General features: G+C 56.3%; 10 protein-coding genes across 10 annotated transcripts; 5 read left to right on the forward strand and 5 right to left on the reverse strand.

The window, feature by feature from the left end:
* Positions 1-717: 717 nt before the first annotated feature.
* On the forward strand, positions 718-4,094 carry PG994_003856 (uncharacterized protein; the record flags this gene model as incomplete). Its single annotated transcript, XM_066855265.1, has 6 exons — positions 718-1,512; positions 1,539-1,943; positions 2,000-2,837; positions 2,902-3,153; positions 3,215-3,550; positions 3,634-4,094. 6 exons carry the CDS (start codon positions 718-720, stop codon positions 4,092-4,094), a joined length of 3,087 nt encoding a protein of 1,028 aa, XP_066719543.1.
* Positions 4,095-4,266: 172 nt separating this feature from the next.
* On the reverse strand, positions 4,267-6,355 carry PG994_003857 (uncharacterized protein; the record flags this gene model as incomplete). The annotated part of the gene is made up of 3 exons (XM_066855266.1): positions 4,267-5,125; positions 5,260-6,068; positions 6,263-6,355. The coding sequence occupies 3 exons, from the start codon at positions 6,353-6,355 to the stop codon at positions 4,267-4,269; spliced, it is 1,761 nt and encodes a 586-aa protein (XP_066719544.1).
* Positions 6,356-8,117: 1,762 nt separating this feature from the next.
* PG994_003858 (uncharacterized protein) lies at positions 8,118-10,358 on the forward strand (the record flags this gene model as incomplete). Its single annotated transcript, XM_066855267.1, has 4 exons — positions 8,118-8,487; positions 8,664-9,185; positions 9,316-9,548; positions 9,720-10,358. 4 exons carry the CDS (start codon positions 8,118-8,120, stop codon positions 10,356-10,358), a joined length of 1,764 nt encoding a protein of 587 aa, XP_066719545.1.
* Positions 10,359-10,561: 203 nt separating this feature from the next.
* On the reverse strand, positions 10,562-13,112 carry PG994_003859 (C6 transcription factor; the record flags this gene model as incomplete). The annotated part of the gene is made up of 2 exons (XM_066855268.1): positions 10,562-12,046; positions 12,141-13,112. 2 exons carry the CDS (start codon positions 13,110-13,112, stop codon positions 10,562-10,564), a joined length of 2,457 nt encoding a protein of 818 aa, XP_066719546.1.
* Positions 13,113-14,080: 968 nt separating this feature from the next.
* Positions 14,081-15,203, reverse strand: PG994_003860 (uncharacterized protein; the record flags this gene model as incomplete). The annotated part of the gene is made up of 4 exons (XM_066855269.1): positions 14,081-14,546; positions 14,607-14,662; positions 14,694-15,012; positions 15,082-15,203. 4 exons carry the CDS (start codon positions 15,201-15,203, stop codon positions 14,081-14,083), a joined length of 963 nt encoding a protein of 320 aa, XP_066719547.1.
* Positions 15,204-17,186: 1,983 nt separating this feature from the next.
* On the forward strand, positions 17,187-17,423 carry PG994_003861 (uncharacterized protein; the record flags this gene model as incomplete). Its single annotated transcript, XM_066855270.1, has 1 exon — positions 17,187-17,423. The coding sequence occupies one exon, from the start codon at positions 17,187-17,189 to the stop codon at positions 17,421-17,423; it is 237 nt and encodes a 78-aa protein (XP_066719548.1).
* Positions 17,424-20,030: 2,607 nt separating this feature from the next.
* PG994_003862 (uncharacterized protein) lies at positions 20,031-21,827 on the forward strand (the record flags this gene model as incomplete). The annotated part of the gene is given in 4 exon segments (XM_066855271.1): positions 20,031-20,289; positions 20,427-20,883; positions 20,898-21,660; positions 21,678-21,827. 4 exon segments carry the CDS (start codon positions 20,031-20,033, stop codon positions 21,825-21,827), a joined length of 1,629 nt encoding a protein of 542 aa, XP_066719549.1.
* A 1,913-nt stretch (positions 21,828-23,740) lies between these two features.
* PG994_003863 (phosphoglycerate mutase-like protein) lies at positions 23,741-25,185 on the forward strand (the record flags this gene model as incomplete). Its single annotated transcript, XM_066855272.1, is given in 3 exon segments — positions 23,741-23,880; positions 23,897-24,358; positions 24,372-25,185. The coding sequence occupies 3 exon segments, from the start codon at positions 23,741-23,743 to the stop codon at positions 25,183-25,185; spliced, it is 1,416 nt and encodes a 471-aa protein (XP_066719550.1).
* A 798-nt stretch (positions 25,186-25,983) lies between these two features.
* Positions 25,984-26,274, reverse strand: PG994_003864 (uncharacterized protein; the record flags this gene model as incomplete). Its single annotated transcript, XM_066855273.1, has 1 exon — positions 25,984-26,274. One exon carries the CDS (start codon positions 26,272-26,274, stop codon positions 25,984-25,986), a length of 291 nt encoding a protein of 96 aa, XP_066719551.1.
* Positions 26,275-26,281: 7 nt separating this feature from the next.
* Positions 26,282-26,746, reverse strand: PG994_003865 (uncharacterized protein; the record flags this gene model as incomplete). Its single annotated transcript, XM_066855274.1, has 1 exon — positions 26,282-26,746. The coding sequence occupies one exon, from the start codon at positions 26,744-26,746 to the stop codon at positions 26,282-26,284; it is 465 nt and encodes a 154-aa protein (XP_066719552.1).
* Positions 26,747-27,187: the final 441 nt, after the last annotated feature.

Below are 27,187 nucleotides of genomic sequence, written 5' to 3' on the forward strand. Positions count from 1 at the left end.
TTCGTCACGCTACTTGACTTGCTTTGCTTGTGAATACGGACTCTCTTGGTGACATGAATGCAGATCTGTCCATTCTGCTCTACAGGCGCATCTGGAGAAATAGCTGGGAATTGTCAACATTGGATATAGCTGTCTTCCTTATTGGATGGGGGAGTCGTCAATAAGTCCGACCTGACGATGGTTGAGATTGGAAGCTTCCAGCTGGCGCGCAGGTGACGTTATGCATATAGCAGGTACAAGCTTATGATAGATGAGTGCGAACAGGAATATGCCGGACTGTAAGATATATATCTAACGTCGAAAGAGTAGATGCATTCTTTCAGAACGAACCAACCCAGTCCCCCCAAAAGAAAAGAAAGAAAGAACCGGAAGATCATCTATTTGATTAATACCAAGGTCGTATGAAACAACTTCACCCGATGTTCAATCTGTAGGGTGGGATTCAACCGTACAAATGCGTTGTCATGCCTTCTGATGATTTGGGACAAGAACTTTTACTGCTCACAAGACGATGTGACGAGCAGCTTTGATTAATCTACGGGTTTGATCTTTTTTTGGTAAACGTTTGTTGTCCCACTCTTGATTGGGATAACCAACAGTTTGTTACACTTTCTCCGTTCACTCGGCCCATGGAAATCGCAACTTGAATTGGTGTCGCTGCTCCAGCCCCAACCAAAAACACTACATCTCGGTATCTTGTCTACCCAGCACCAGATCATGGAGCAACCAGACACGAGACAGTGGCTACACGCCGCAGCCGACGCTTTTGCCCAATCTCGAGCGCAGGCGTCGTACCAAAATGGCCCCGCCGTACCTCCGGAAGGCCTGCGGGTGGAGGAACCAACAGAAGAGAACGACGCCCTCCTCGAGAGCCAGAAGCAAGCGCTAGGCACGTTCGAGGACTCGGTGCGAAACTTCGTCAACGCGCGCGACATCAAGAAGGCCGTTAAGTTCGGCCTCGACGAAGACCCGCAGGCGGCCGCCAACAAGGCCCCGCGCATCATCAAGAAACGGGGTCCCCGCAGGGCCGCCGAGCCCACCGGCGACGTCAAGATGCGGCTGAACTACGCCACGACCGCCTATATGGAGGGTCGACTCGACGACGCCCTGACCTACGTCGAGGACGCCATCCGCATCAACGGCGAGATCCACCGGGCGTGGACCCTGCTCGCCAGCATCCTCCAGGACCGCGGCGAGGTCAAGCAGGGCCTCTTGGCGCTCGTGTGCGCCGCCCATCTGGAGCCCAAGGTCATCACCGGCTGGGTCCACTGCGCACAGTTGGCGCTCCAGCTGCTCGACAGCTACCCGGAGGACTTTGAGGATGTCTCCAAGATCGGGCTGATGGCCTTGTCACAGGCGATCCGGATTGAGCCGGACAATATCGCGACGCGCCAGGGCAGGGCCGACCTTTACCTCGCGCGGGAGAGCTACAAGCACGCCATCGGGGAGTACGAGGTTATCCTACAGCACCCCTACGACCTCGCTGCGCTCCGCGGTCTCGTGGAAGCCGCCGTTCAGCTGGGGATGACGCGGAAAAGGGGGCCGAGAAGCCCCAGTATGCTGCCAAGGAGGCATACCAGCGTGGCATCGAGCATTACCGAAATGAGTTCGAGCTAGGCAGTCATGATCCAAATCTTCCTCTCACCTGGGATGATATGATCATGTATATCGAGCTCCTACACCACTTGAAGCAATGGGAGGATGTGATCAGCCAGACCAAGCTGTACGCAAGGTGGCTGCTTGGAAGGAGAGACGAGGATTTCTGGGACAATCTGCAGGACGACCGTGAATGGGATAACTACGATCACCGGCGTAATGAGATGATTCCAGATTACGCCCCCGGAAAGCATCCAATGGAGTCATATGGCTTGGGTCTTCCCCTTCGTTTACGGGCCAAGCTTGCAATCTGCCGCCTCCACTTAAAACATGGTGATGAAGCCATGGTACGTGTCTACTTTATAAGGCTTTCATATAGGTACTCAGCTGACCATGAATACAGCACCATCTGGAATGGTTCGAACCCGTGGAGCTCGTTCCCGAAGACGACCAATACTCGGATATCTTTGCTGAAATAGCCGGGGCCTTATACGAACACCAGCACTTCGCACGAGCCCTGCGCTTCTACGATCCCCTTCGGCATCAAGAAGGATACCTCGACGCGGCCCAGGTGTACCAAGTCGGAAAATGCTATCTGGAGGCAGGGAACAAGCGAGAGGCAGAAGACTATTTTGCTGCCGCCCTGGACGCTGAGGAGTCAACTATTGACACTCGTATCGGGGCACGTTACGAACTGGCGAAGATGTACGAAGCGGCCCGACAGGGAGAGGAGGCCTACATCTTGGTAAACGAAGCTATGGAGCTGGAGAGAGACCGCGATGAGAACCGGCAGTATGGCGACGACTATGGCGGATACAGACCTCGCAGGCCACTCAAGGCAAAGCGGAAGTCCACTGGCCCGAGGAAACCTAGAGCAAAGGGAGACAAGGCGGCAAGACGTCCGAGAGAACCAAGGACCGGCCCGAAGCAACCTTACAAGCGTCGTGTACGAATCTTCGCTCTGAATGAGGACCGAGAGCGCGAGGAGAATGCAAGATCCGCGCACTTGGCTACGAAATGGGAGATTGTGCGCGCAGCTAATTACCAGACCGACGAACTTTCCGGAGGCCCCGGCGAGGAATGGATGGCAGCCGCCAAAGAGCTTATCGAAGACTTCTGCTCGTTCAAGGCTTTCTTCCCCTGGGAGAGATATCTTGTGAACATTGGACTCAAGCAGGACAAAGGGGGCCTGTCTTCGACGAACCCTACGCTCTTGAAGATGGCCCAGCGCTTGAAAGACAGTAAGTCTTTTCCTCCATCGTCGATTTCCATCGCCACAAAACGTAAACTGACTTGTGCAATTAGATATCAATAGTTCCCAAGCAGATCAGGGAAACCGTGCCCAGTCGAACCTCGAAAAACGCGCGCACGAGAACCCCGTGGAATATCGCGATGTCACTTTTCCCGAATGGCTCGACCTTTTTGTTGGATATGCCCTAGCCTTGGCCCAGATCGGTGAGACGAAAGAGGCTTACAAGGTTTGCGAGTCGGCGAAGGACGCCAATGTCTTTTTCGAGGATACGGCCAACCTGTTCCTGATACATGTAGCGATGGCGGGTATGTTCTCCAATTGTGCACCCGAGCGATGTGACGAGTTGGTATTAATATGCTCCTGCAGCTTGTGCCCTCCGCGCCCGCGATGAAGAGAAGTGTGTCGAGGTTGCTCGTTACATCATGTCCAAGAACCAGTTTTCAACCGATGGCTACCGTGTCTACGCCGCCATATGCCGACTTTGTTCGTCCACGGCCGGTTGGTATGCCGATTCTCGAGTGCAGAAGTTCACGCTGCGCCAGATCAAGATGATGGATGCTGCCCTGCTACCGCCGGAGCAGAAGGACAAGTCGCTCGAGGGCCAGGATATTAAAGTCTATCCCGGCAAAGAACTCGACGCGACATTGTTGATGATGTACGGTCATATCCTGTTCGTGTCGAACAGCTTCACCTATGCTCTCAGTAAGTTGGACCAAATAAAACCTCAGTGAAGAAACCTCGGCGAATAAGAACAAAGTGCTAATTTCTACCTACGTACCTCATAGACTACTTCATCCGGGCCCACGCGAGAGAGCCGGATAACCCCATGGTCAACATCAGCATTGGCCTGGCCTACGTACACTACTCGCTGAAGCGCCAGGCCGAGAACCGCCAGTACCTGATAGTGCAGGGGCTGACTTTCTTGCACAAGTACTATGACCAGCGGCTGGCGTCGGCGGGGGCGTGCTCGATGCAGCGCCAGGAGGCGCACTACAACCTCGGGCGCAGCTACCACCAGCTGGGGCTCACGCACCTGGCCATCCGGTACTACCGCCTTGTCCTGCAGGAGATCGAGGCCAACCCCCCTGAGGCAGAGGCAGAAGAGGAGGAAGGAGGATTGATAATGAGGAGGCGGAAGATGGAGAGTCTGGGGCAGGAGGCTGCCTACAATATCCAGAATTGCTGTCTCATTGGCGGGGATATGATTGCGGCTCGGAGCGTGGCTGGGCGGTATTTGGTGCTATGAGAGCGCAGCACACGTTGTATAGGTATTATGAAGTGATCAAGCATGCAAGCTTATTGTCATCAAGTCGATGAAGAGTTTGGTCCTTGAGTTCATGCATTAAGTGCATAACGTTCCAGCCAAGCTGTACAGTCAGGCCCATCTCTATATTAAAACAATAATACCCCTTGACTCCCTACACGACGACCGTACGATCCTTCTCGCTACCACTCACATCATAGCCCCCGGCTGGAGGATTGTCGTACTCGACGACGCCGTGATCGCCCACCAGGACTCCGCGGATGCGGTCCACGGTCTCGCCCGCGAAGAAGCCCTCCGACCGCGCCATGTACTCGAAGCTCTTGGTGTCTCCGTCATAATCGGCGGCGACGTGGTCCGCCGGGTACACGGGGACCGGCCAGATGAGACTCAGGACCCAATACATGCCGGCCCCCATGAAAAACGACAGCAGGAAGCCCAGCTTGTACATGTTCTTGCTCGCCTGGTTGACGGCGCCCGGGTCGAGGGAGCCGGCGATGCCGTGGACTGTGAAGGCGACGCCGGCGACCCAGGCCGCGACGGCGCGCGGGTTCCAGCCGCGGCGGTAGGCGTAGGGCGTGCCCGCGGCCCGGGTGTAGAGCGAGGGGACGTGCAGGTTGCCGCGGCGGAGCAGCCAGTAGTCGACGACCATGACGCCGCAGACGGGCATGAGGAAGACGGTGTAGGAGCCCAGGAACGTCAGGAACGTCGAGGCGCTGCTGATGATCTTCCAGGGCACGCACAGCGGCGCCAGCACGGCGCAGAGCACCTGGCCCCGCACGATGGTCAGGTACCGCGGCAGCAGCCCAGAGACGTCGGCGCCGACGGGGAGGGAGTTGGACCCGGCGTTGGTCGCGATGGTCGCGAGCACCATGCCGAAGGCGGCGAAGAAGATGGCGGTGCGCGCGGCGGGGCTCCAGTACGCGGTCAGGAGGGCGTCGTACAGGTCCCAGACGTTCCAGTAGCTCGTGCCTAGGATGCCGGTCGTGGCGCTGGTGGTGGCGCAGCTTACGAACCTGATGGCAGAGAAGAAGGAAACACAGGTTCTTAGCGTAAGTCACAAAGGGGGGCAAAATAGGGAAATAAATCCAAACTATGCCAAGCTAGAGGAGGGAGGAGCGAAGGAATCTAGCAATTTGCAAAAACTCACATGACAATGAGCTTCGAGATCAGGATACCCGTGCTCTGCGACCAGGTAGCCTGCGAGAACGAAGTGGCGTAGCGGGCGACGTCGGGCTGGTTGATGAGGATGGGGCAGAGCGCGCCCATGACGCTGTTGACGGCCTGGACCATGGGCCAGACGAGGGCGCCGCCCGACAGGACGACCTGCTTGTCGTAGCTGAAGGAGCCGATGCTGCCGCCGTTGGCACGGACGGCCCAGCCGAGCACGCCGAAGAGGGCGACGGTGGTGTAGACGGCCTTGACGACGAACAGGTGCCGCAGCAGCGTCGGGTGCAGGAACATGACGGGGAACTGCATGAGCCAATACACAAAAAAGGCGAGCAGGTTCTTGGAGCTGATGCCCGCGCCCGCGGGCAGGGTGTTGGGGATCCGGTCCCACGCCGCGCCGAAGACGGCGCGCAGGCAGACGGCCGTGATCATCCCCCCGTAGAAGGTCTGGGTCGCGAAGTAGATGACGGCGACCGAGGCGCGGACCACCACAAACAGCTTGGCGCCGCCGCCGACGCCCGCCGACGCGCGCACGAAGACGGGGAAGCCGACGTGGTAGCGTGTGGCGCCGCGCGAGTTGAGCACGACGACGGCGCTCAGGATGACGGACCCGATCGCCGCCGCGATCATGCCGTGGTACCACTGCAGGCCGATGGAGACGAGCGTGGCGCCCAGGTTGTAGGAGCCGGAGCTGAAGGTCTGCGTCAGGTAGTAGCTGAAGAAGTGCAGCGCGTTCCACGTGCGCCGCGCGGGCGGGGTGGGGAGGAGGTCTTCGTTGAAGTAGGCGGCCTGTTTATTAGGTAGGAACGGAATCTCGGGGTCAGCAGCATATTCGGTGTTCCTTTTCTTACTCTCCCTCTCCCGCCATAGATCAAGCCATCATGTTCGCAGCTGGCACCGGAGAATACAGGACCGCCGTGGTGTATGTTTCGGCATGCACCTCCAAGGCAAAGAATAAGAGCGTCGATGAGGATTTGACTTACACCTTCGGGCGGAGCGTCTGGCGCCAGCAGTGCCTTCTTAAACTCTTCCTTAGACGAGAAGGCCGTCTTGACCTTGCGGACCGCAGTCGCCATGGCGGCGGGCCTTGCTTCCTCTGAAGGTAGGAAGTGACTTTTTTTCTTTCTTTCCTATTGTCGTTCTTACAATTAAGTTGAACCGAGTTGTTGTCGCAGCCCTCTCCCCCTGCCTTCTTCACAAGTCCGAGCAAGAAGCACAGAATAATAGCTCGTCCCTGAGACAAATATACCGGTGTGCCGCACTGGGTCGCCAACGGCACGGGCAAGGCGACACGATGTCGTCGCTTCGGGTTTGGAAGGAATAGACCGCCAGACAGACGCGTGCACACTTCTGCAACAATACGGCACGACACACAGTTATCGGGTATAATAATACGCAGGATGATGGCAGTGCCTCAGAGCTGGAAAGCAGCTCTGGCGGGCCGATCCTATTTATTCCTACCATGCACGCCGACGCCACCATCTCTATCATTTGGCCGTTCTGGTACTGCTGCATTAAGTGATCAGAACCACCAACCATGGACCCTGCACAAAGGGCCGACGCAGGTGTTTCCCCGCATTGCCGGTATTGGGCTCCACCACATGGCAGAGGATTCCAAGTCTAGACTGGGTTGTCGGACCAGGATGGGTGTAGGCAGCTCCTGGGTGTCCTTCCGATAACAGTTGTCCATGGCTGCGTTGCATGGTGGTTATCGTGAGGGAAGAACAGCCCATAATACACGGGCCCGCTCTCGTCAGCTATCCATTGTGTCGGGACTGATTGTTTGCTCGAACCAATACCGTCCCAGCCAGTTGGGTCTACTGAGATGAAGAAATGTAGGTTAGGGTGTTTAGCAGGAAGTCTTGGCCGTCATCCTCCGAGCGGTAGTTTGGGCGAGCAACAGTAGGAGATCCCTGCACTGATAGGCAGAGTGGGTTCGCTGCGGGCAGGTGGGTAAGCGAGGACTGAATGCATCCTAGCCATAGATAAACCCGGGGTCCTGATATACAAGTACTAGCTCCCGGGATATCATACACATGTGAGAGGGCTGATTTGGTAATTGTGGTTCTAGCGTGGCCAGTCAAATGGCCGATGGAAGGGCTGGAATTGTCGGATGCACTCCGACCGTCTTCGGAGCTGCAGATAACCCCCGACGAATCCCGGCAAAGCCGCCCGCCAAAGGGAGACACCAAGCCATGCCACGGAGCAGTCCGTCTATCGTCCCTCGCATCCGAGTCATTGGTTTGTGGTGCCGAAGAGGAGGGAAGCCTCACGATCTGGCCTGCCTTGGAGAATCTCGAACAAGATGGACCACTTTGGCCGCGACGAAGAACTGCGGCCCCAATTACGAGTGGTTTCCGACTTCACTCTTCATGATGTTCGAGTCAGAGCGGTTGGTCTGTTCCGGACAGGCAAACCAATAATGATACCCAATATACTTACTTCCTCATCGGAGGTATGCCGAGGGTCCACACCTCGATCGCACTTTGTTCTTGTATCACGATCCTGCTACCTCGGCGTTTCCAGCAAGAGGCCAAAAATTCGGGTAAATAAACCGGACTCGAGTTCACTTTGAGTCTCGGAGGCTCTATTCAGTCCCACGCCAACGGACTATCCCGATGGTGGTCCGTCAGGGAGAAGCTACAGAGGAACCTTCGTCGGATGAGCTTTGCATAAAGGAGAGTTATCATCTACCACCAGGGCGAATAGGGGTGTACTTACCTAGCTTTTGTCACCCGGCACTCGAAACAAAAGAGCCCAAAGAGAAGCCCACCTACGGCGAAAGGGGGAGTGACATAAAAGACGAAAAGAAGAAACCTTTCAGCCAAGACGACGAGAATGGCCACGGCCAAAGCCCACAGCCGCGTCCAGGCCGCGGCCGAGCGGGCCCTGGCGGACCAGACGAACCTGCAGCTCTCGCGGGCGCGGCTCCTGACCGTCTTCGCGGTCCTGGCCGCGACCCTGCTCGTCTCCTTCGTCGACCAGAACGGCATCGGCGTCACGCTGCCGACCGTCGCGGCCGACCTGGGCGCCGGCGCCACCGTCTCGTGGGCCGGCACCGCGTCCCTCGTCGCCAACACCGCCTTCGCCATGCTCTACGGCCGGCTCTCGGACCTCTTCGGCCGCAAGGCCGTCTTCCTCGTCGCCGTGGGCCTGCTCAGCGTCGCGGCCCTGCTGTGCGGGTTCGCGCAGAACGCGGCTATGTGTAGTAGTCGCAACCCCATGTACCCCCTTCCCGCTTTTAATAGGACCGGGCAGCTCGCCAAGTGTAGTTGGAATAGCCAAATGTGTCATTTCGTACGCCCTCCCCTTTCCTACCCCCCGCTACCTAAACAACCATTGCTGCTGGCTCGACTCTCTGATTCCGAAAACCCCCTTACGCAGTCTACGTCTTCCGCGCCCTCGCCGGCATCGGCGGCGGCGGCGTCAGCAACCTCGCCATGATCATCGTGTCGGACATCGTGACGCTGGAGCGGCGCGGGAAGTACCAGGGCCTCATCGGCTCGTGCGTGGGCCTGGGTAATATCCTCGGCCCCTTCCTGGCCGCCGCGTTCATCTCGCGCGCGACCTGGCGGGCCTTCTTCTGGACCACGGCGCCCCTGGCCGCGCTCATGGGTGGTGTCGGCTGGTTCCTCATTCCCGGCGTTCCCCCTTCCTCTTCTTCTTCGCAGCCACCACAGAGGAGGGGAGGTGGTGGCGTCCGGGAGGGCGTGGGTCGGATCGACTGGGCCGGCGTGCTCACGTCCAGCGTCGCCGTCGTGTTCCTGCTGATCCCCATCAGCGGCGGCGGCGCCTATTTCTCCTGGCGCTCGCCCATGGTGATCAGCATGCTGGTGGTCGGCGTTCTGTCACTGGGCCTCTTCATTTTCGTGGAGTGGAGGGTGGCTCGGTTGCCCATGATGCCATGTAAGCAAGCAGTACTGTTTTTCTTTTCGCTTTATGCTCATGGTTTTCTACACCATTGTTTTTCCATCGGTGTATAGAAAACCTCAAGCAGGGTGAGTGACTGATCATGATTAACCAAACCACTTGATAGTGGATATCTTCAAAAACCCCGTCATAGCCGTTATGCTCACCCAATCCTTCCTCTTCGGCGCCGTGTATCAATCCTACCTGTACTACCTCCCGCTCTACCTGCAAAACGCCCGGCGGTACTCGGTCATGGAATCGGCTGCCTTCACGGCGGCGCTCGTGGCCGTGCAGGCCATCTTCTCCATTGCCGCGGGCCAGTACATCACGCGGACGAAGCGGTACGGCGAGGTCATCTGGGTTGGTTTCGGGTCGTGGACACTGTGAGTTCTTTCCTCCTCTCCCTTTCCCAGTACCTAAGTGCCCACCCAATCCCATCCATCCATCCATGCCAACGACTACCTCATCTGCCCACCTAACCTAATCTGGCCTGTATTTACTTACTCGTACCACCCACTTACCCAACCCCAGCGGCTCCTGCCTAACCCTCCTCTACACCGCCACCACCCCCGCCGGCCTCATCGTCCTCCCCCTCCTCTTCATCGGCGCCGGCGTCGGCTGCATCTTCCAGCCGACGCTCGTAGCCTTCCAGCGCACGTGACCAAAGCCAAGCGCGCCGTCATCATCGCGAACCGCAACTTCTTCCGCTGTGGCGGCGGCGCTTGTGGTCTGGCCGTCTCGGGCGCCGTCCTGCAGGCCGCGCTCCGGGCCAGCCTGCCGCGCGAGTTCGCGTACCTGGCCGATGACACGTACACGAGGCCTTCTTCGGACGTCATTTTCTCCGAGGGGGAAGAAGAGGCGGTGCTGGGGGCCTACGTGGCGGCCAGTCGGGCCGTGTTCATCTTGCAGATCCCGCTGATCGGCTTGTGCCTTCTGGGGTGTGCGTTTATACGGGATCGGGGCTTGGAGCCGCTGAAGGACAACAACAATGGCGATGATGATGGCGAAGTAAAGGAGGCGTTTAATGCGTCGGTCGACGAGTTGCGTCAACAGCAGCAGCGACAACGGCAACCAGAAGAGAAAACTGGTCCGGGAAATCCCATCGATGAAAGCATTAGGGGCGATGAGGTATTGGTACAGGTAGAAAACAGATATCAAAGCAAGCATTGATGCTAAGTTTATGTATGTAAACTGCCTTTGAGGCTTAATGAAAAAAATTTGCTATTATCGTGATCATTATTCATCAATCGTGACACCAAAACGGCGTTTCCGATGTGGCTAATTATCCAGCCATCCCTTGAGACCAAAAGCTTACAGCAGCATGTAGTAGTGTAGTTGACAGAAGCCCCCCAAGCGGCGAGATCAAACCAGTTTCAAGACAGGCTTTGCAACGTCTCAAAGTCGGGCATCCAGACCGGTGGGTGTTCTTTGTCCTGATCGATCCAGCTAGCCAGCTCGGCTACCACCCTCCACGCCTCATGATCGTCACCCCCTGGGTTCATCTGACTAAGGATGCTATGTTGTTGTTGTTGCTGCTGCTGCTGCTGCTGCTGCTCCTGGTCCAGTGTTGTCGTCGTTGCTGCAATGATCTGAGGATCGATAGTTACATCAGCAGCATCTGAAGCAGCAGCACTCTTCTGCCCCTCCGCCGCCCGCAAAATGCCATCATCCGCCCCTCCCCCTCTTTCGCCGACCCCACCCTGCTGCTGCAGCTTCTCCATCGCGGCGCTCACGAGCAGCTCGAACGCGTCGCGGTACTTGCGGACCCAGGGCGCGCGCTCGCCCATGACGAACAGCACGAGCGAGCAGGCGCGCACGTCGTCGGCGAGCCGCACGGACCAGACGCGCGCCGGGTGCGTCCAGAGGCCGTACAGCAGCGTGATGCCGGCAACGAAGACGGTCTGGACCGCGATGAAGGAGTGGCCGTAGTCGAGCGTCTGGTGCAGGCGCTTGTGCGCCTGGCAGATGTCGCCCGCCGAGGCCAGGCAGCGCGCGTAGTAGGGGTCGGTCGGCGGCAGCAGCGCTAGGAAGGGCTGCACCAGGAGGCGGACGGCGCGGTGGTAGTGGAGGAGGGGGTAGTTTAGTTCGTTGTTGTTGTTGTTGTTGCTGTTGTTGGTGCCGTTACCGTTGCTGTTGCTATTACTACTGTTGCTGTTTCCTCCCGCATTAGTAGTGCCTGGGGCAGTAGTGGCGAGAGGCGACTGCAGTAGCTCTTGCTTCCACGCCTCCAGCTCGCCATAGTAACGGTCCAGTTTGGGTACCAAGGCGGCCAGCGGCTTGTCGGTGCGGTAGATGGAGTGCTGGATCCGCGACTCGATCCGGCGCAGTTTGAAGAGGAAGATGGCGGGCGTAAGCGATGTCTTCCAACTGGTGGGATAGCTCCCCACGCCGCCACTAGATCCTGCTGCTTTGGGGCTCATACAGCCGCCACCACTACTCAGGGGTCGGTGGTCATTGCCAATAATCCCGTCCGCCCCAAGGAAGGGCGTTCCTTCTCCTTCTCCCGAGGCGCCATCCCCATTCCCTCCCTCGGGCAGCTCCACGTCGATCTGCCGGTCCGGGATGCTGAACGGCCGGCCCATGGAGATGGCGATGGTGCGCTCGAGCGCGTAGACGCTCCAGAAGAGCCGGCGCCGCATCTGGACCTCCTCGCCTTCCGTCAGCTTGTCCTCGTTGCGCCGCATGTGCAGGCCCAGGTCGATCGACGTCCGCATCGCGAGCCCGATCATGTACCAGATCCCGAAGCTCGAGGGCGACCGCAGGTGGTACAGCACCAGCAGCGCCATGGCCTCGATGTTCTGCGTCGTGCGCGATTCGCGCGCGGCGAAGATGTGCTGCAGGGCCGACATGTAGTAGCTCTGTTTATATTGGGACGAGACGGAACGTTAGTCTTGGCTCATAGCTAGCCCCGCATAGAAAGGGGGAAAGAAAGAAAGAAAGGGGGCTACTGACCTCTGGCGGAGAACTCGTGTGCTTCTCCGTCAACTGCAGCAGCATGGCGCCGATGGCGTAGACCATGTACAGCTTGAAGATGCCGAAGCGCTGCTGCTTGGTCAGGTTCGGGATCGGCGTCGCCGCCAGCGCGGCCCGCTCGTGGTGCAGGACCCAGACCTCGGCCGGGTCGAGGAAGGGGTACCGCGGGTGGATCTGGCTAAAGTAGGCCGACAAGATGCTGAGGCCCAGCTCGTCGCCCGGCGGGCCCGCGCTGTTGGCGATGACCTCGTCCATGGTGATGGCTTTCGTAGGGGATCCCTGAGTGGCTGGGCTGCTGCACTTGATGTCGCCGCCGCTGCCACCGCATGAGAAGCTTGTCCCGGCGGCGCTCGATTTCCTCCGCTTGTGGCTGCTGGGGCTGCTGAAGTTGTTCTCGCCTCCTCTGCTGGGGATGGCTTTGTTCCAGACGGTCGCCTGTACCATCTCCCCCAGGTTCAGGGCGAGGTTCAGACCCGAAGAGGATCCGATGTAAGCGGGCGCCTCGAAATTTCCCATGGACAGCAGTTCCACGACTTCTCCTAGCGCATTGCTGCTACTGTTGTTGTTGTTGCTGTTTCTAGAGGAAAAATGGGACTGTGACGGGTGGTGTTGTTGCTGCCCTTGCTTCTCCTCTTCCTCCTGTTGCTGGAATGGCAGCCCGTTCAGCTTCGTCACCCTTGACTCGAGGAAGGCAACTCGTTCTTCCAGTTCGCGGGTATAGCTAGGAGGGGGAATTTTAGTATAAGATGGCTTTACCCACGATATCATTATCGCGATGTAGTTTGGTACGGTGAGGGGTTGACACATACGCTGCTGGTGGTTCATCCTCGGTAACGGCGGTCTTGTCACATTCGGTGCCGGCCTTCCTGCAATTGGAGCAGATCGGCCATTGATCATCACACTTGATACCAGGTCAATGGAAAGTGTGCCGTGCCGAGAGTGAGGTATCATATCATATATGATACATGATTGGCTTACTTTTTGCTTCCGGTTCTTACATCTGCAAGTTGGGGTGTTAGTTTTCCGATTCTAGTAGATTGAAGCGCAGTAGCGACGTGTGAACCTAGTCTGGATGAGGAATGCATCTAAGATTCAACACTTGGCAATGATTACTCTATCAACGGAGCTCATCCCTAAGACCACGGAAATGCCAATGCCGCTTACCTGGTACATGCTGTCCGGCCCCGTTTTCGGGGGTTATGAGTCGGTGCGTCCGTGAGGGCCGGCGACACGAAGGGGGGCAACTGGCCAGGGGTGGCCATCATATTTTGGCAGGCTGACTAGTAATAAGTAATTCACCGATCGGGCTTTACGTGAGGGTTATGTCTCGAGCAACAAGCGGTCAACTTTGTTCAGAAATACGGATGTCCGATCATCGCGTGTATATAACCCTCTTATTCGGCTATGGCTGCGCAGTGGAAGGGGCCGTATTATCGGAGGTGTCATGTCATGTCCATGGTGTTAGTCAAGGGCGTCCGATAACAAGTCGGTGGGAACCGGTGACCTCCGCCCAGCAAAATTGCCAAAAGGGGTAGGTGCTGCTGATAGCAAGGGTGCCGGCCCCGCACCCAGTGGGTTCCGGGACGAATGCCGATACGGCAATGTATACGAGACAGAAACAAGAAGAGGGGAAGTGGCCGTCAATGGAAGGGACTGACATAGCTGCGGGCGGTATCAGTTATCTTCACAGCTATATCAGTTCCAATTGATATGGCTTCTTGTTTCTCGCGCATCAACGTCGTAGTAGAGTGGGGTCAGTTGCTTCAACTCTGATCATCCAAGTGAATTCAAATGCTCGGGGTCCTATTTGGTTGGGTAAGTACTTATCCAAGTTAGTCGTTTAGTCTCAGGTCCATCGTCGACTTCGAGTTACGTAAAAGTTGTAGATATAGTTTTTCATTGTATGAGGTACCGTGACTCTATTTGCCGACCCCCTCCATCCAAGCCCCGTCGGGCTTGTACGGGAACTTCGCGTGCATGTGCCGCGCAATCTCCCGCCGCGTCGTGACCCACACCCCGGGCTTGTCGGCGACGTACCGCATGAACTTGCGCAGCGCCTCGCTGCGGCCCGGCTTGCCGATGATGCGCGTGTGCAGCGGGATGTTCATCAGCTTGCCGCCCTCGCGGTACAGGCAGTCGAACGTGTTCTTGAGGTACTGCTCGTACGTCTCGGCCACCGAGCTGCCGAACCCGGGCGACATGTGGAACTTGCCGTCGTTGCAGTCGTAGTTGTACGGGATCAGCAGCAGGCCCTTCTTCTCGCCGTCCGGCAGGTCCCGCTCCTGCGGCAGGTCGAGCCAGTACGGCACGTCGTCGTTGTAGCACTCGGACGACCACAGGAACTCGGCGCCCACGCTCTTCCACACCTCGGGGAATAGCATGTGTCTGTGATTGTGGTGAGTCGTCGCCATTTACTAAACAGGGGGTTAGTGAGTTTGCACTTACGTCTGCGGCGTGCCGCGGCCAAAGTAAGCGCCCACGGGCATCTCGCCCGAGACCTCCTTGAGCAGCAAGATGGCCTTCCTGATGTACTCCCTTGTCCTCTTCGAGGGTGTAGTCCCAGGTGTCCTTCCACCGCAGGCCGTGGGCCGCGATCTCGTGGCCCTCGCGCACCAGGGCCTTGGCGAACTTGGGGTTCTTCTGCAGCGCCACGGCGACGGCGTACGTGGTGAAGTTCCAGCCGAACTCCTTGAACAGGCGCAGGATGCGCCACGACGCCGTCCGGCTGCCGTACTCGAAGTCGTGCTCCGCGTTCAGGTACCGCGCGCCCTCCTTGTGGCCGCCGGACGCGCCCTTCTCCAGAGGTAGGGCTCCGAGTGGGCGTCGCCGTCCAGCACGGAGCGCTCTCCACCTTCTCTGTAGTCCCCCGTGTGAGTGTCTGGGCAAGTTGACGAAAATAATAGTCAATGGGTACACTTACTCATAGTTGAGGACGAAGGATACTGCTATCCTGGCGCCATTGGGCCATTGAGGGTCGAAGCCTTCCTCACCGAACCCCTCGAAGTCCCGAGGCACCTGCAAGCTCTCCTCAATATGAACCATAATTGCTCCGTTTTATCCAAGAAGATGCTCCTCGCTCTCTAGATGATCTGGTTTCTTTGAGTTGGACGAATAGAACAGTGAGAACTATCCTGATCAGTCTCAGAGGCAGCGACAGACAGAGTGGGCATGATAGTTGCTTCGGACACAACCATGTGGCCAAGAAGATAAGGTGGGGTGTGAATACCGCCAACTCCGATGATAGCCGCTCTCTCCAAAGGGGTGGATCCTCTCAACACCACGGCCCATACACCACATTATTGCATTATCAAGCAAGACCCTGGTTTTATGTTATCGACATGATATGCACCACGTCTCCATTTCCATAGCCGCTTGCAGCAGGTCGCGATCGCCGATAGTGTTGGCAGGCAGGCAATGGGGACTGGTGGGCTACCTGCTAGCGCATTGCAGGGTATCGGCGCCCTCCCGACAGCAAGTCCATGGTATCCGAAAGCATGGAAGGCGCCTCCGACCGAGACTCGTAGCACTGCGATAGCTCCCATATACTCTCCGTAGCTTGTTTGACAGTCAGGGACAAGTATGCTGAACGGAAGGCATCACATTGACACTGGAGGTTGAAGGGCAGAATGTTTGAAGGAAGTAGCCAATCGGAAAGTCAAGGACCTTCCTATCCCTCGCATTTACGGAATAAGCTACCAGAGACCATTGCCTTTAAGTTCAAGTCCAGCCCTTTATGACAAACCACCCCAATTCCGACGTGCAGTAAAGCACATTTCGCACCAACTAGGATGGGGTGTCCAGACAGTAGGTGTCTGCCCAGCTTTGAGTACCTCTGAATTGCTCTCTGCGGCAGTGAAGTGTCTGACGTGAGATAGGTATATAGAGTACATGTAAGGCATGTAAGTAAATATGTATGTAGGTTATGTTGGTTGGCCTGGCGTAAGCAGTCAGCCTTAAGAGAGCTTGGCAAAGCTGTCATCCGGATTTCAGGGTTTCTTATCCCCGCTCCATCTCGCTCTAGCCCACTCCATCTCGAGTCTATCAGGAATGCACATCCGAATCACAAAGTCGGCTACACAAGCAGTTTTTCGTATGTCGCTTACTCTTCAGGTGGTCCAGCCACACAGGCAATCAATCAAAGGAACATGGATGGACTGTGTTCCACCTTTCACGTCATATAGTCGTAGTAGTATGACGTTTAAGGGGCTAAGGGATGCCAACGTATGCACTAATTACTTGGAGGATCTAACCTCCATGCTGCGCTAGAGATTTCACCCATTAAATTGACACCATCTACATAAGAGATAGTAGATCTCCCCCCTAACCCCCACCCCTCAGGCAAGCTCCATTGGCGAAGTCTTCTTCTCCTGCGGGGAGGCCACTCCAGCCCTATCCGCGACGCGCTCATCCCCCATTTCCGCACTTAGTGCTCTTCCCCCAGCCTCCAATATTTCCCCCCCCCGGATTGGCAAGGCAGCGCTCTTCCGTCGGCTTCTCGAACCTCCGTGCCATCTAGTAGAGTCTCGCGCGGCCTGGGTGGTTCCGTAGTAGCTTCCTTAGGGTCATCGCTTCTGTCGTTGTGGCTTTTCTTCACGAGACCTCGCGACTTTCGGCGGTATCGCATGATGAACCAGGCCAAGAATGCGATGATGCCGAGTACCGCAATCCCAACGCCTGTACCCATGCCTGCTGACGCGGCTTTGGACAGGCCATTATGAGAGGCTGGTGATGATGGAGTCGAGGAGATATTGGGACCGGCACTACTGCCTCCACTGCCCCCGCTGGTGCCGTGGGTGCCATTGCAAGAGAAAACCGATGATCCCCTGGTCACGCATTTGCACCAGCCGGGAACAGTCGAACTCCGGGTTCCAGGCCTCTATCGTGACCACTCCGGCACGGGAAAGGAGTGGAAAAAGGGCAGGATTGATAGTCCTGCCATCTCGGGTCAGCCATCTCGAACGCACTAGTGATTAACCGATATCTGACCCTCCTCTAACGTACGTGTCCATTATACCGTTGATGTAGATGGAGCTGGCAGTCGTCAAGCGAGAAGAAATCGCCGGGGAGCGTCGAGCCCGGGTTGTCCGTGATGTGGAGCCTTTTCACTTCCGTCAGACGGTCGAAGGAAAGTTGAGTGAATCCAGCATTCTTCGTGATATTCAGATCTTCACCAACCCTGACCAGCTGATTCAGGGCCAGGCCCCCATGCACGATATTAATCGGTGGTTCACCGGTACCACTCCACGGCCCCATGAGTACTGAATGTTCCACGACTATATCTGGGGTCGACGTAGAAAGCCCTTTTGTGAGTCCAAAACTAGAGTCACTACTTCCGTTGCCGACTTGGATGTTATATGCATTTTTAAGGCAGGGAAGTAATTGTAACCCTTCTGAGGGTTGGCCATGGCGAGCGAGTTCCTGACTGTCTCAAGTAGAGGGAATGAAGTTATGGTATTGGTAACGTTAAGAGCGGAGGCGTCGTTAGATTCGGGAATACCACAGTACCTGCGTCATCCAGGAACACGACACCAAAGCTGGCCACATAGAATGACTGAGTCCGAGCAGCTGTACTGCCGAGTTGAGGGGCTTGTTGGATTATGAGGCCTCTGTTCGGTAAATCTGAATTGTCCAACAAACGATCGGAATTCATGTTGATATTTGTTAGTGCTGGTGCGTCATAGATGTCCAATTGTCCAAACGAAGTAAGATCCGGGAAAATGATATGTTGGAGCCCATGATTGCAGAAAATTTGCATTACGTGAAATGATGTTAGATTTGTGAAATTGAGGCTGCCCTGTGCACCATGGATGCGGATAGTACCATCTTGCGGTCTGTAATGGAGCAAAGCTCCATTGTCGATATCAGCCTGAGAAGTCACGTTGTAACTGGTACTAGAGTTGTAAGGGTCATTTCTAACGCACGCTTCGTAAATTGGTCAGAATAACGTGTGCTATCGAGATAACAATCTGAACGTACACATGGCGTAGTATACTCCAGCAGTATTCTACGTGCTCATTGCTCCTGTACTTGGATGAGAATAGGGGCCAAAATTTGAATTTGAGCGTAGGTGTGACGATCTTAGTGATATAATAAGAGTAGTTGAGGGGCTAGGCAGTACGACAAGTACAAATGCTAAGGGTCTGCGATCGAAGGTAATTTATAAACTGCTCGGTCTTCCCTACTCAGGATATCCAAACAAGAATGAAACAGATGGTGTAAACCCCGCGGCAAGGAGATAGACGAACCTACCTTGTGTCACCTTATAGCCTGCATATTATAGCCAAGCATGCTAATAATAGAAGATGTGATAGGAAGATGTCGTACTGCAGCCTATATGTACAAACTACAGCCAGTTATCCACCAAACCAATGAACCTCAATAACACATGCGACACTCCCACACTCACCTCAACTGCCGCGTCGTTGATATCATACAGGGGTTGTATATCTGACCATGTTCTCCGAGTCGAGGTGTCATTGAACACCATCTGCTACCACGTATGAATCACTGGGTCTGATGCCTCGCCTTCTATGCTTCCCAAGTTCATCCATCACCTCCTGGAGAACGTACTTGGTGCGTTCCTCCAATTCACGAGTAGTGTGATTCTGCGTTGCACCGACTTCATCAACTTACAAGGACAGCAAAACGACAAACAAAGTTGTTTCCGTCTATTCATAACTGGTTGGGTCGGGCTAGGTTCATACTGTAAGAAGCCTACAACGGCCGCCCACGCGGGTGACACACCTGGTCTACATATTGCGTAGGCATGCTTGCTGCTGAGTCATTTTGAGTAATCGATCGTCAGCCTTGATACATACACATAATGGTTGGGTAGGTGGGTGAGAAATGGTCCAATTGGTAACAGGGTATCTTTCCTGTGGTGTTCTTCGCACAGGGACCGAGGCTCCCAGCCAGGCTGACATGCATTGGATTTTAGTACTGTAACCCCGATATGACACTTACCGAGTGCACTGTGAAGTTACACCGCTCTACCCTGAAGGATCGATGTTTGGTAAGAGAAATGAGAAGCAGAAGAACTAAAAAAGGAAAGGCGGCCCGACGCTGAATTCCATATGTTTGGGGAGTTCTGAGGCATTCAGAAAGAATTGATGATGAGAAGAAGGCATCCCTGTCCTGCTGGTACCGAACGGTAACGGTCGGTTCTCGGTTGATCGCGTTGCGACCCTGGCTTGATTGCAATGATGACTTTTCAGCAGCGACGGGGATGACTTTGAGCTCACCCATAAATCCGGTGCGGAAATACCAGAACGCCTCGTCCATCATCGCTGGGTTGGGTTTAGTCAATCAATTGTGCCATGAGCGAGGAAGGAATTACGGAGCAACTCAACAGACTATTTTTTTGATTGACATCAATGTTACGTACGTTTGGATGGGTAATCGCCGAACAAGTTAGCAGGGAATGGGCCGATGACAGATGATAGGTCCATTTATTTCCGAGCTCATGGCCCCATCTGATCTCCAGTCTTAGCCGTCCTTGGAATCACCATGCCAGACTGCCAGAGTTTTTCTTCCGGTTCTGGCAAGGGGATGACGGGGTGGATTATTCGTGAGGAATGCAGAGGCTATTCGCCCCTTCCTGAAGATCACCTAACTACATACATACATCTTACTCACTTCTAAAAAGGCCGTGTTTACCGCCAGAAACATGCAGGTTCTGACGCATCGCCCATAAGCCGGATTAATCGCAATTATCGGTCATTTGTAATCTGTCGAGTAATCAACCCTCTCGGCTTCGAGCGCCTAGCAGGCCTAACGACATAATAAAGCCGTCTGCTCTGTTGCGTTGCAGCTCCAAGACCTCAACCAACCACGAAAGATGGAACATAGACAAGTTCACTTAGCGACGGGATGACGGCGACCACGACTAATGCCGACGGTGCCGAGATCAATCACGGCCGGTTATCCCCGAAGGAAGATGAAGGTGATCTCGGAAGGGAGTCGGGGCCGGACAGTTCTCCGGAAGAAGACGGCGACGACACCTCGACCGTAGACGGAACCGGGCCCGAAGCCACGCGGGTGTCCACCAATGTTTCCATCGCCGAGACCATATCGCTTCCCCATGAGCTCCTGCTCGTAGCCGTGGTATGCCTGGCGCAACTCTACACCCGTAAGCCTTTCTTTCCCTCCTTCCCTTGCCATGCATACTCCCTATCTCACTTCACCCACCCGAGGGAGAAGGACCCTGTAGTCGAGAGAGAGCGAGAGAGAGAGAGAGAGAGAAAGACAACTGACGTCATAGCACAGAGGCCGCCCTGGGCAACACCATCGGCATCCTCAAGATCATCGGCAGCAGCTACGGCATCACCGACCCGGCCGAGCTGTCCTGGATCATCGCGGGCTACAGCCTGACGGTGGGCACCTTCATCATGTTCTCCGGCCGGCTCGGCGACGTGTACGGCTACAAGCCGCTCTTCCTCGTCGGCATGGCCTGGTTCGCCGTCTGGAACGTCGTGTGCGGCCTGGCCATCTACTCGAACCACGTGCTGCTGATCTTCGCGCGCGTCCTGCAGGGCATCGGTCCCGCCATCTGCCTGACCAACGGCCTCGCCATCCTCGGCGCCTCGTACGGGCCCGGCAAGCGCAAGGCCCTGGCCTTTGCCGCGTTCGGCGCCACCGCGCCCGGAGGGTCCATCTTGGGCGCCGTCTTTTCGGGGCTCTTCGCCCGGCACTGGTGGCCTGGGCCTACTTCTGCTTCGCCATCGTGTTAGCCGCCAGCGTCGTCCTCAGCTACTACGTTATTCCGTCGCGCCCGTCCCTGATGGGCAGGCCTCGGGACAGCTGGCCCCGGGGACTATGGGCCGTGGTGCACGAGCTGGACCTCGCGGGCGCGGCGACGGGCATCACGGGCCTGGTGCTCATTAACTTCGCGTGGAACCAGGCGCCGCTGAGCGGGTGGTCGGCGCCCTTCGTCTACGTGCTCCTGCTCGTCGGCGTCCTGTGCATCGCCGCGTTCTTCCTGATCGAGATCCGCTACGCGAAGCACCCGCTGATCCCCTTCGACGCGCTCTCGGTCGACGTCTCGTTCGTGCTGGGCGCCGTCGCCTGCGGCTGGGGCTGCTTCGGCATTTGGATCATGTACACCTGGCAGTTCTTCGAGGAGTTCCGGGGCGCCACGCCCTTGCTCGCGACGGCCTGGTTCTCGCCCGTCGCCGTCTCGGGCTGCGCCGCGTCCGTCTTCACGGGGATGCTGATCCACCGCCTCGGCCCCGCCGTTGTCATGGCCGCGGCCCTGGTTTGTTTTACCGTCGGCATCACGCTCATCGCGACGGCGCCCGTGCACCAGACGTACTGGAGCCAGGCCTTCGCCTCGATGCTCGTGACGCCCTGGGGCATGGACATGAGCTTCCCGGCCGCCACGCTCATCCTGTCGAACGCGGTCCACCGCCGCCACCAGGGCATCGCGGCCAGCCTCATCAACACCGTCGTCAACTACAGCATCGCGCTCGGGCTCGGCTTCGCGGGCACCGTCGAGTACAAGGTCAACTGCGGCGGCAGACGCCCGAGGACAGGCTGCGGGGGTTTCACGGGGCGTACTACATGGGTATCGGCCTCGCGGGCTTGGGCGTGCTTATTTGTGTTGCGTACTTGATAAAGTCGCACAGGGTTAGTAAGAAGCGCGCTGAGGAGCCGAATGAGAAGGCGTAGATATACCTAAAGAGATGCAATATATACAATTATGGTTCTCTATTTCTTCGCCACGGTGGTCTGGCTATTAATGCGCTGCCTAATGTTCGATTCATTTCAAAACAAGGAAACTCGGATTCGTCAAGTGAGATAAACGTTTGGTACCGACTTTGGCGAGCCACGTCCCACAGATGCACAATGGAGAACTCCTCGTTTTTAAAACGCCTCGTTACGTAGAAGGTATTGACGAGCTGCTGGAGCCGTACTCTTAAAGTAGCCTTGGTACTCTTCCGAGTGGTTGGGGGGGATGGCTCGTAGTCCCGGTCCACGGCCCAATCCCACATGTGGTCAGCAAATTCCAACATGCCGACGACAGAACCTAACGAAGTCCTCGCGGAGCTTTAGAAACACATGGTCCAGTACTTTCTCCTGGCCCTCCTGAGCAGTAGGGTCTGGCATTTCGATATTGTTTTCCGGCCACACAGGAGTCGCCAGACCCCAGGGCGGTCTTCGCATACAACAACCAACCACTCCGACACGAAACGGATTCCTCCCACTGTGATTGGCTGTCAGCAGCATCCGACATAACATGATGGTCGCCAGTAGTGATTCTGTAACACATCAATCTCAGCCCATGTTAGTTGGCCAGTGAGTTAGGTGAGGTAGCAGCACGTTGCAGCAAGTCTGCCCTGGAAAGCGAGATGCACTTCCCGGATGTCTGCATCTAACTCCTTATCCTCTTTGGGACATCAGGCCAGGCTGTGCCTGTCTTGAGGCGAGATGTCGGATGCTGATCAATATTCCAGATCGGAAACCAGTTCCATGTGAAGTTCGTGACTAGATGTTCCATGATGCTGGCGACTGTGAGTGGAATAAAATGAAAAGGCGGAGAGAATTAGGTAGATACTGCAACTCTGCGAGCTGAATATCGTTTTTCTGGCCTTCGGTTATCTACCTGGACTCCAGCTCTATGCGGATATTTATTTCAGCAAGTCTCTAGCAACAGGCGATTCGCAAATGTGGTTGGTTGTGCTCGTTGGCCGTCATTGGGTTTAAGGTGTGCATAGCCGCTAGCAGTAAAACTTCACGTTAACACTAGATCCTAGAGGCAAATTACACGAAACCAACTCGCGTCTTGCCAATAGACTCAATGCATGCTTGCTGTTCAATGCCATCGCAAAACGCCAAATGCCCGAGTCTCAATGTAACCCCCATAATTCATAATTCTCCGGTTGCCTTGTCCAGTGCGGGCCGCTTCCCGGAGAGACGACCGAGAGGAACGGTGTTTCAACTTGCACGTCTAGGATAGGCGATCGGTGCATCTCGATGGAAGATATTTGCTTGGCGATGACGTTTAGTGCTGCCAGGAACGACCCATGGCTGGGGGACTGCATGCTGGACACAGCGACCTGCACAGCGCATCCAGCGCATTCAGCAGCCACCTTCGCTTCGCTGACAAGTGGAGAAAAGCAAATTAGGTTTTCCTGGTCTACCCGCCCACGCTCGGGCCAATGACGCCAGCTTTCAAGGGCCAGCTGCGGTTTGCTGTGGTTGGGATTTGTTAATCGATGATCAAATTGGACCAAATTCACCGCCAGCATTACAGGTTTCGGCGCGATTGATCTGTCTTCTCTTGAGCTTGGCTTACCTACGTGAGCCGGCACACCGGCAATTCAGAAAGCAATCATTCTGCCACCCCTAGCTGGCATACATCATACGTAGCCCGTATATGCACGCAGCTTGCTGGGGCATCTATATGTATGTAGCTAGGTAATATGGTTCAGGAGTCAGGTCATGTCAATACCTACATAAACAATGTAGCTTCGCTCTCGACGTGGCTGTTTCTCTTGCTTCTCCTCACCTGCAACTCTCGCTCTCACTCTCGCTTCCACCGTGTGTCCTGCCTGAGCTTCACGCGATACGCAAAGCCAGCCATGTATTCCAGCCAGTCGTATAGTATTGGGCGCCTGCTCAAGGCCCTGCCCTTCGCTTCCCTCGCGTCCGCCGCGACCCTGAACTCCAACTACAAGTTCAACCCCCTCGAGCATCTCGGAGGTGTCGCCCCCTATTTCGAGTCGCAGGACCCCCAGGCCTCTCCCCGACGTGCCTCAGGGCTGCACCGCGTCGCGCGCCGCCTACCTGGTCCGCCATGCCGCCATCGCGGCCAACGATTTCGACTACGAGACATACCTGGAGCCCTTCGTCTCCAAGTTTGAGAACAAATCCAACATCGACTGGTCCAAGATCCCCACCCTGAACTTCTTGGCCGGCTGGTCCGCTCCCGTCAGCGAGGAAGAGGAGGAGCTGTTGACCCGCGTCGGAAGACTCGAGGCCACCCGACTAGGCGTGGATATGTTCTTCCGATACTCACACCTGAAGCTGCCCTCCAAGGTGTACACTTCCTCGGCCGAGCGCACCTACAAGTCGGCCCAGTCGCTCGTGCGCGGCTTCGAGTTCGACGACAACACCATGAACGTTGTCAGCATCTACGAGGGCAAAGAGTCGGGCGCCGACAGCCTGACGCCCTACAAGGCCTGCCCGGCCTACTCCTCGTCGGCACGGCAGCGACGAGTCGTTGGTGTACAAGAAGAAGTACACCAAGCCCATCATGGCGCGCCTCAACGACCTGGCGCCCGACTTCAACTTCACCATGAACGACGTCTACGGCATGATGGAGATGTGCGGCTACGAGTCCGTCATCCGCGGCAAGTCGCCCTTCTGCGACCTCGACCTCTTCACGCCCGACGACTGGCTGGCCTGGGAGTACACCGAGGACGTCCGCTACCATTATAATGTCGGCTACGGCAACGAGGTCGCCGGCGCCGTCGGCCTGCCCTGGTTCAACGCGACCGCGAGCCTGCTCATGAGCGAGGGCCCCGAGGCTGAGGACCTGTACGTCAGCTTCACGCACCGCGAGCTGCCGCCCATGGTCCTGGTCGCCATGGGCCTGTTCAACAACTCGGCGCCTGGCGGCAGCCCCGACCGGATCAACGAGACGATGCCGCTCGACCGCATCAACTACCGCCGCGCCTGGAGGGCCTCGTCGATCCTGCCCTTCCTGAGCAACCTGGCGGTCGAGCGGCTCAACTGCACCGGCAGCTACGGCTACGACGACGGCGACTACTACCGCGTCCTCGTCAACAGCGCGCCCCAGCCGCTCGACGCCTGCGCCGACGGGCCCGGCACCACCTGCTCCCGCACCGGCTTCGAGCAGTACCTGCAGGAGCGCGTCGACATGTTCAGCGGGCCCAAGGGGTTCTCCCAGGCCTGCGGCGTCGAGTACAAGAACGCTACCGACAGCTTGTCCATTTACACCGACTCGGGCGTGGGCAACGGCACTGTGGTGGGCAAGCGCCAGGAGAAGAGCTATCGCTTCTAAAGGAAAAGAAGCTTGCTTAATGTTTAATGCCTTCTAGTGTTATACTATATTTATATTTAATCTGAAATGAATTTATAACCCATTTTTATGATTAATCTTTCTTGGTCCGAAGCTGTGAATGGTGTCGATGCCTAATGTAATACTAGTTCTATCAAGACGATGCATTTGTTGAATAAAGGAATCCGGACCGCCTTCGTGGTGGGACTTCGTGATGTGTCGAAACCGCTCGCATACATGTCGACGTGTTCGTCTTTGTCCGCCTACCTTGTCTTACATCAGGCCTAGGAGTAGGCTGCTCACCGTTGGAAGGCAGCTTTCTTTTATGACTCACAAGATAAAGTCTCGGTTCCTATCGATCATGGGCGAGGTGAGCATAATTATTCTCATCAATCTTGAATGAGGGAATCAGTTTCATGTGAATTGATATCTACTTTTAGAAAAGGGGATAAGGCGAATGACGCGATATGAATTCAATTTCCGGATTCCCAAGCTCGCTCTCCCTCCAACACGGAAAACGACCCATTGTTCATTGGCAGCCACAAGCACCGCAACAAAATGACTTCTTCTTCGTCCAACGACGAAAACGCCACCTCCCTACATATACTTCTCGTCAGCAACTTGCCCCTGGGCAACATTCAGACCTCATCCTCGGTCAAGACGACGGAGCGCCTCAGCCCCAACATGATCCTCTTCCGCCTCACTCCGGGCACTACTACCCTCTTCTCCGCCGACAGCGCGCATAGCGATATTGCGTTCCAGATCCATGATAACAAGAATAACAACCAGAGCAACATGTTGCTACTTCCCGAGTTCTTGGTCTGGTACCCCTTGCCGACCATTGGCGGGGGCGCGCCGCAGCTGCTTAACAATTCGGGCCGTGACTTGTTGGTGTACTACACGAAGATGGAGAAACCCGGCAGCAGCGATGATGGCGGCGATGGTGGGAACATGAGCAGTAGTAGCATCACCGCGGGAAATAGCATCGCGGTCGAACATACTGCCGAGATCGTGATACCGATCCACAGCACCGAGTGCCGGCGCTGAGGTTGGGATACCACGTCGTCGCGCCCAGCTACCCCACGAGACCATCGCGAAGCTATCGGGTCATGGTGATGGGAGTCATCGGCAAACACCGTTGTGGTTCGCCCGGGATTTTGATGTATCTTCGGGTGGAGCGCTGCCGCCCAATGGAAGCGAAGCAGAAGATGATGACGATGTGGAGATGGAGGAGGCCGACGACGAGAGAAGTACTGGCACTACTAGTGTTGGTGGTAATTGGGGTCCGTCTGCGACGAGAAAGACGGCTAGGGACCCGCCGCGGGCTGCTGCTGGGAGACAACGAAGACGTCCAGGCCGTAGTGGTAAACTGGTTGGAGAGGATGATGAGGATGATACGCATCATCATACGGCTCGCAGGCTTCGTGGCGCTGTCGGGCGGGCGAAGAAGAAGGCGGCTGCTGGGGAAAAGTCGAGAGATAGAGAGGTGGACGAGATTGAGGATGGCGAGGAACCTGAGATCGAGGATACCGACGACGACGACGACGATGACTATGACGAACATGGAAGTGAAAGGGGAGCTCGCACTTCCCAGTCTAGGCCAGACACTGGGTCGATGATGCCTCTGCCCATGGCGTTGCCTTGGGCCGCATTTGCTGGAGGCATACGACTAAGGGGTCAAGTTGATATAATACCCCTGGGTCGGCCACGCCCCAGCTAAAGCGAGTATCATCAGTGTATCGCTTGGGCTGTTGAATGCCAACGTCCGTGGTGTCTTGAGACGTTCATTCGGGCGCCGCCGTCGCCATGTTAAGAACCGGGTGAAGCAACACGGAAAATTGCATGGGCATGAGTTCTCTCCGTTCAAATCAAACCATTTGCTCCCAGGTTCTATCAAAACAAGTGCTTACCCTCACCAGGGGGGAACATTGAAATTTTCCTGGGCCCCCATGAACGCAACGCTGCCGCCACACCAAAGCCCGAGCCCGAACCAACCTTGTCACTT

Source organism: Apiospora phragmitis (genome assembly GCF_038363925.1).
Source record: "Apiospora phragmitis strain CBS 135458 chromosome Unknown utg000004l:1.0-3135199.0:1.0-3139288.0, whole genome shotgun sequence".
NCBI lineage: Eukaryota > Fungi > Ascomycota > Sordariomycetes > Amphisphaeriales > Apiosporaceae > Apiospora > Apiospora phragmitis.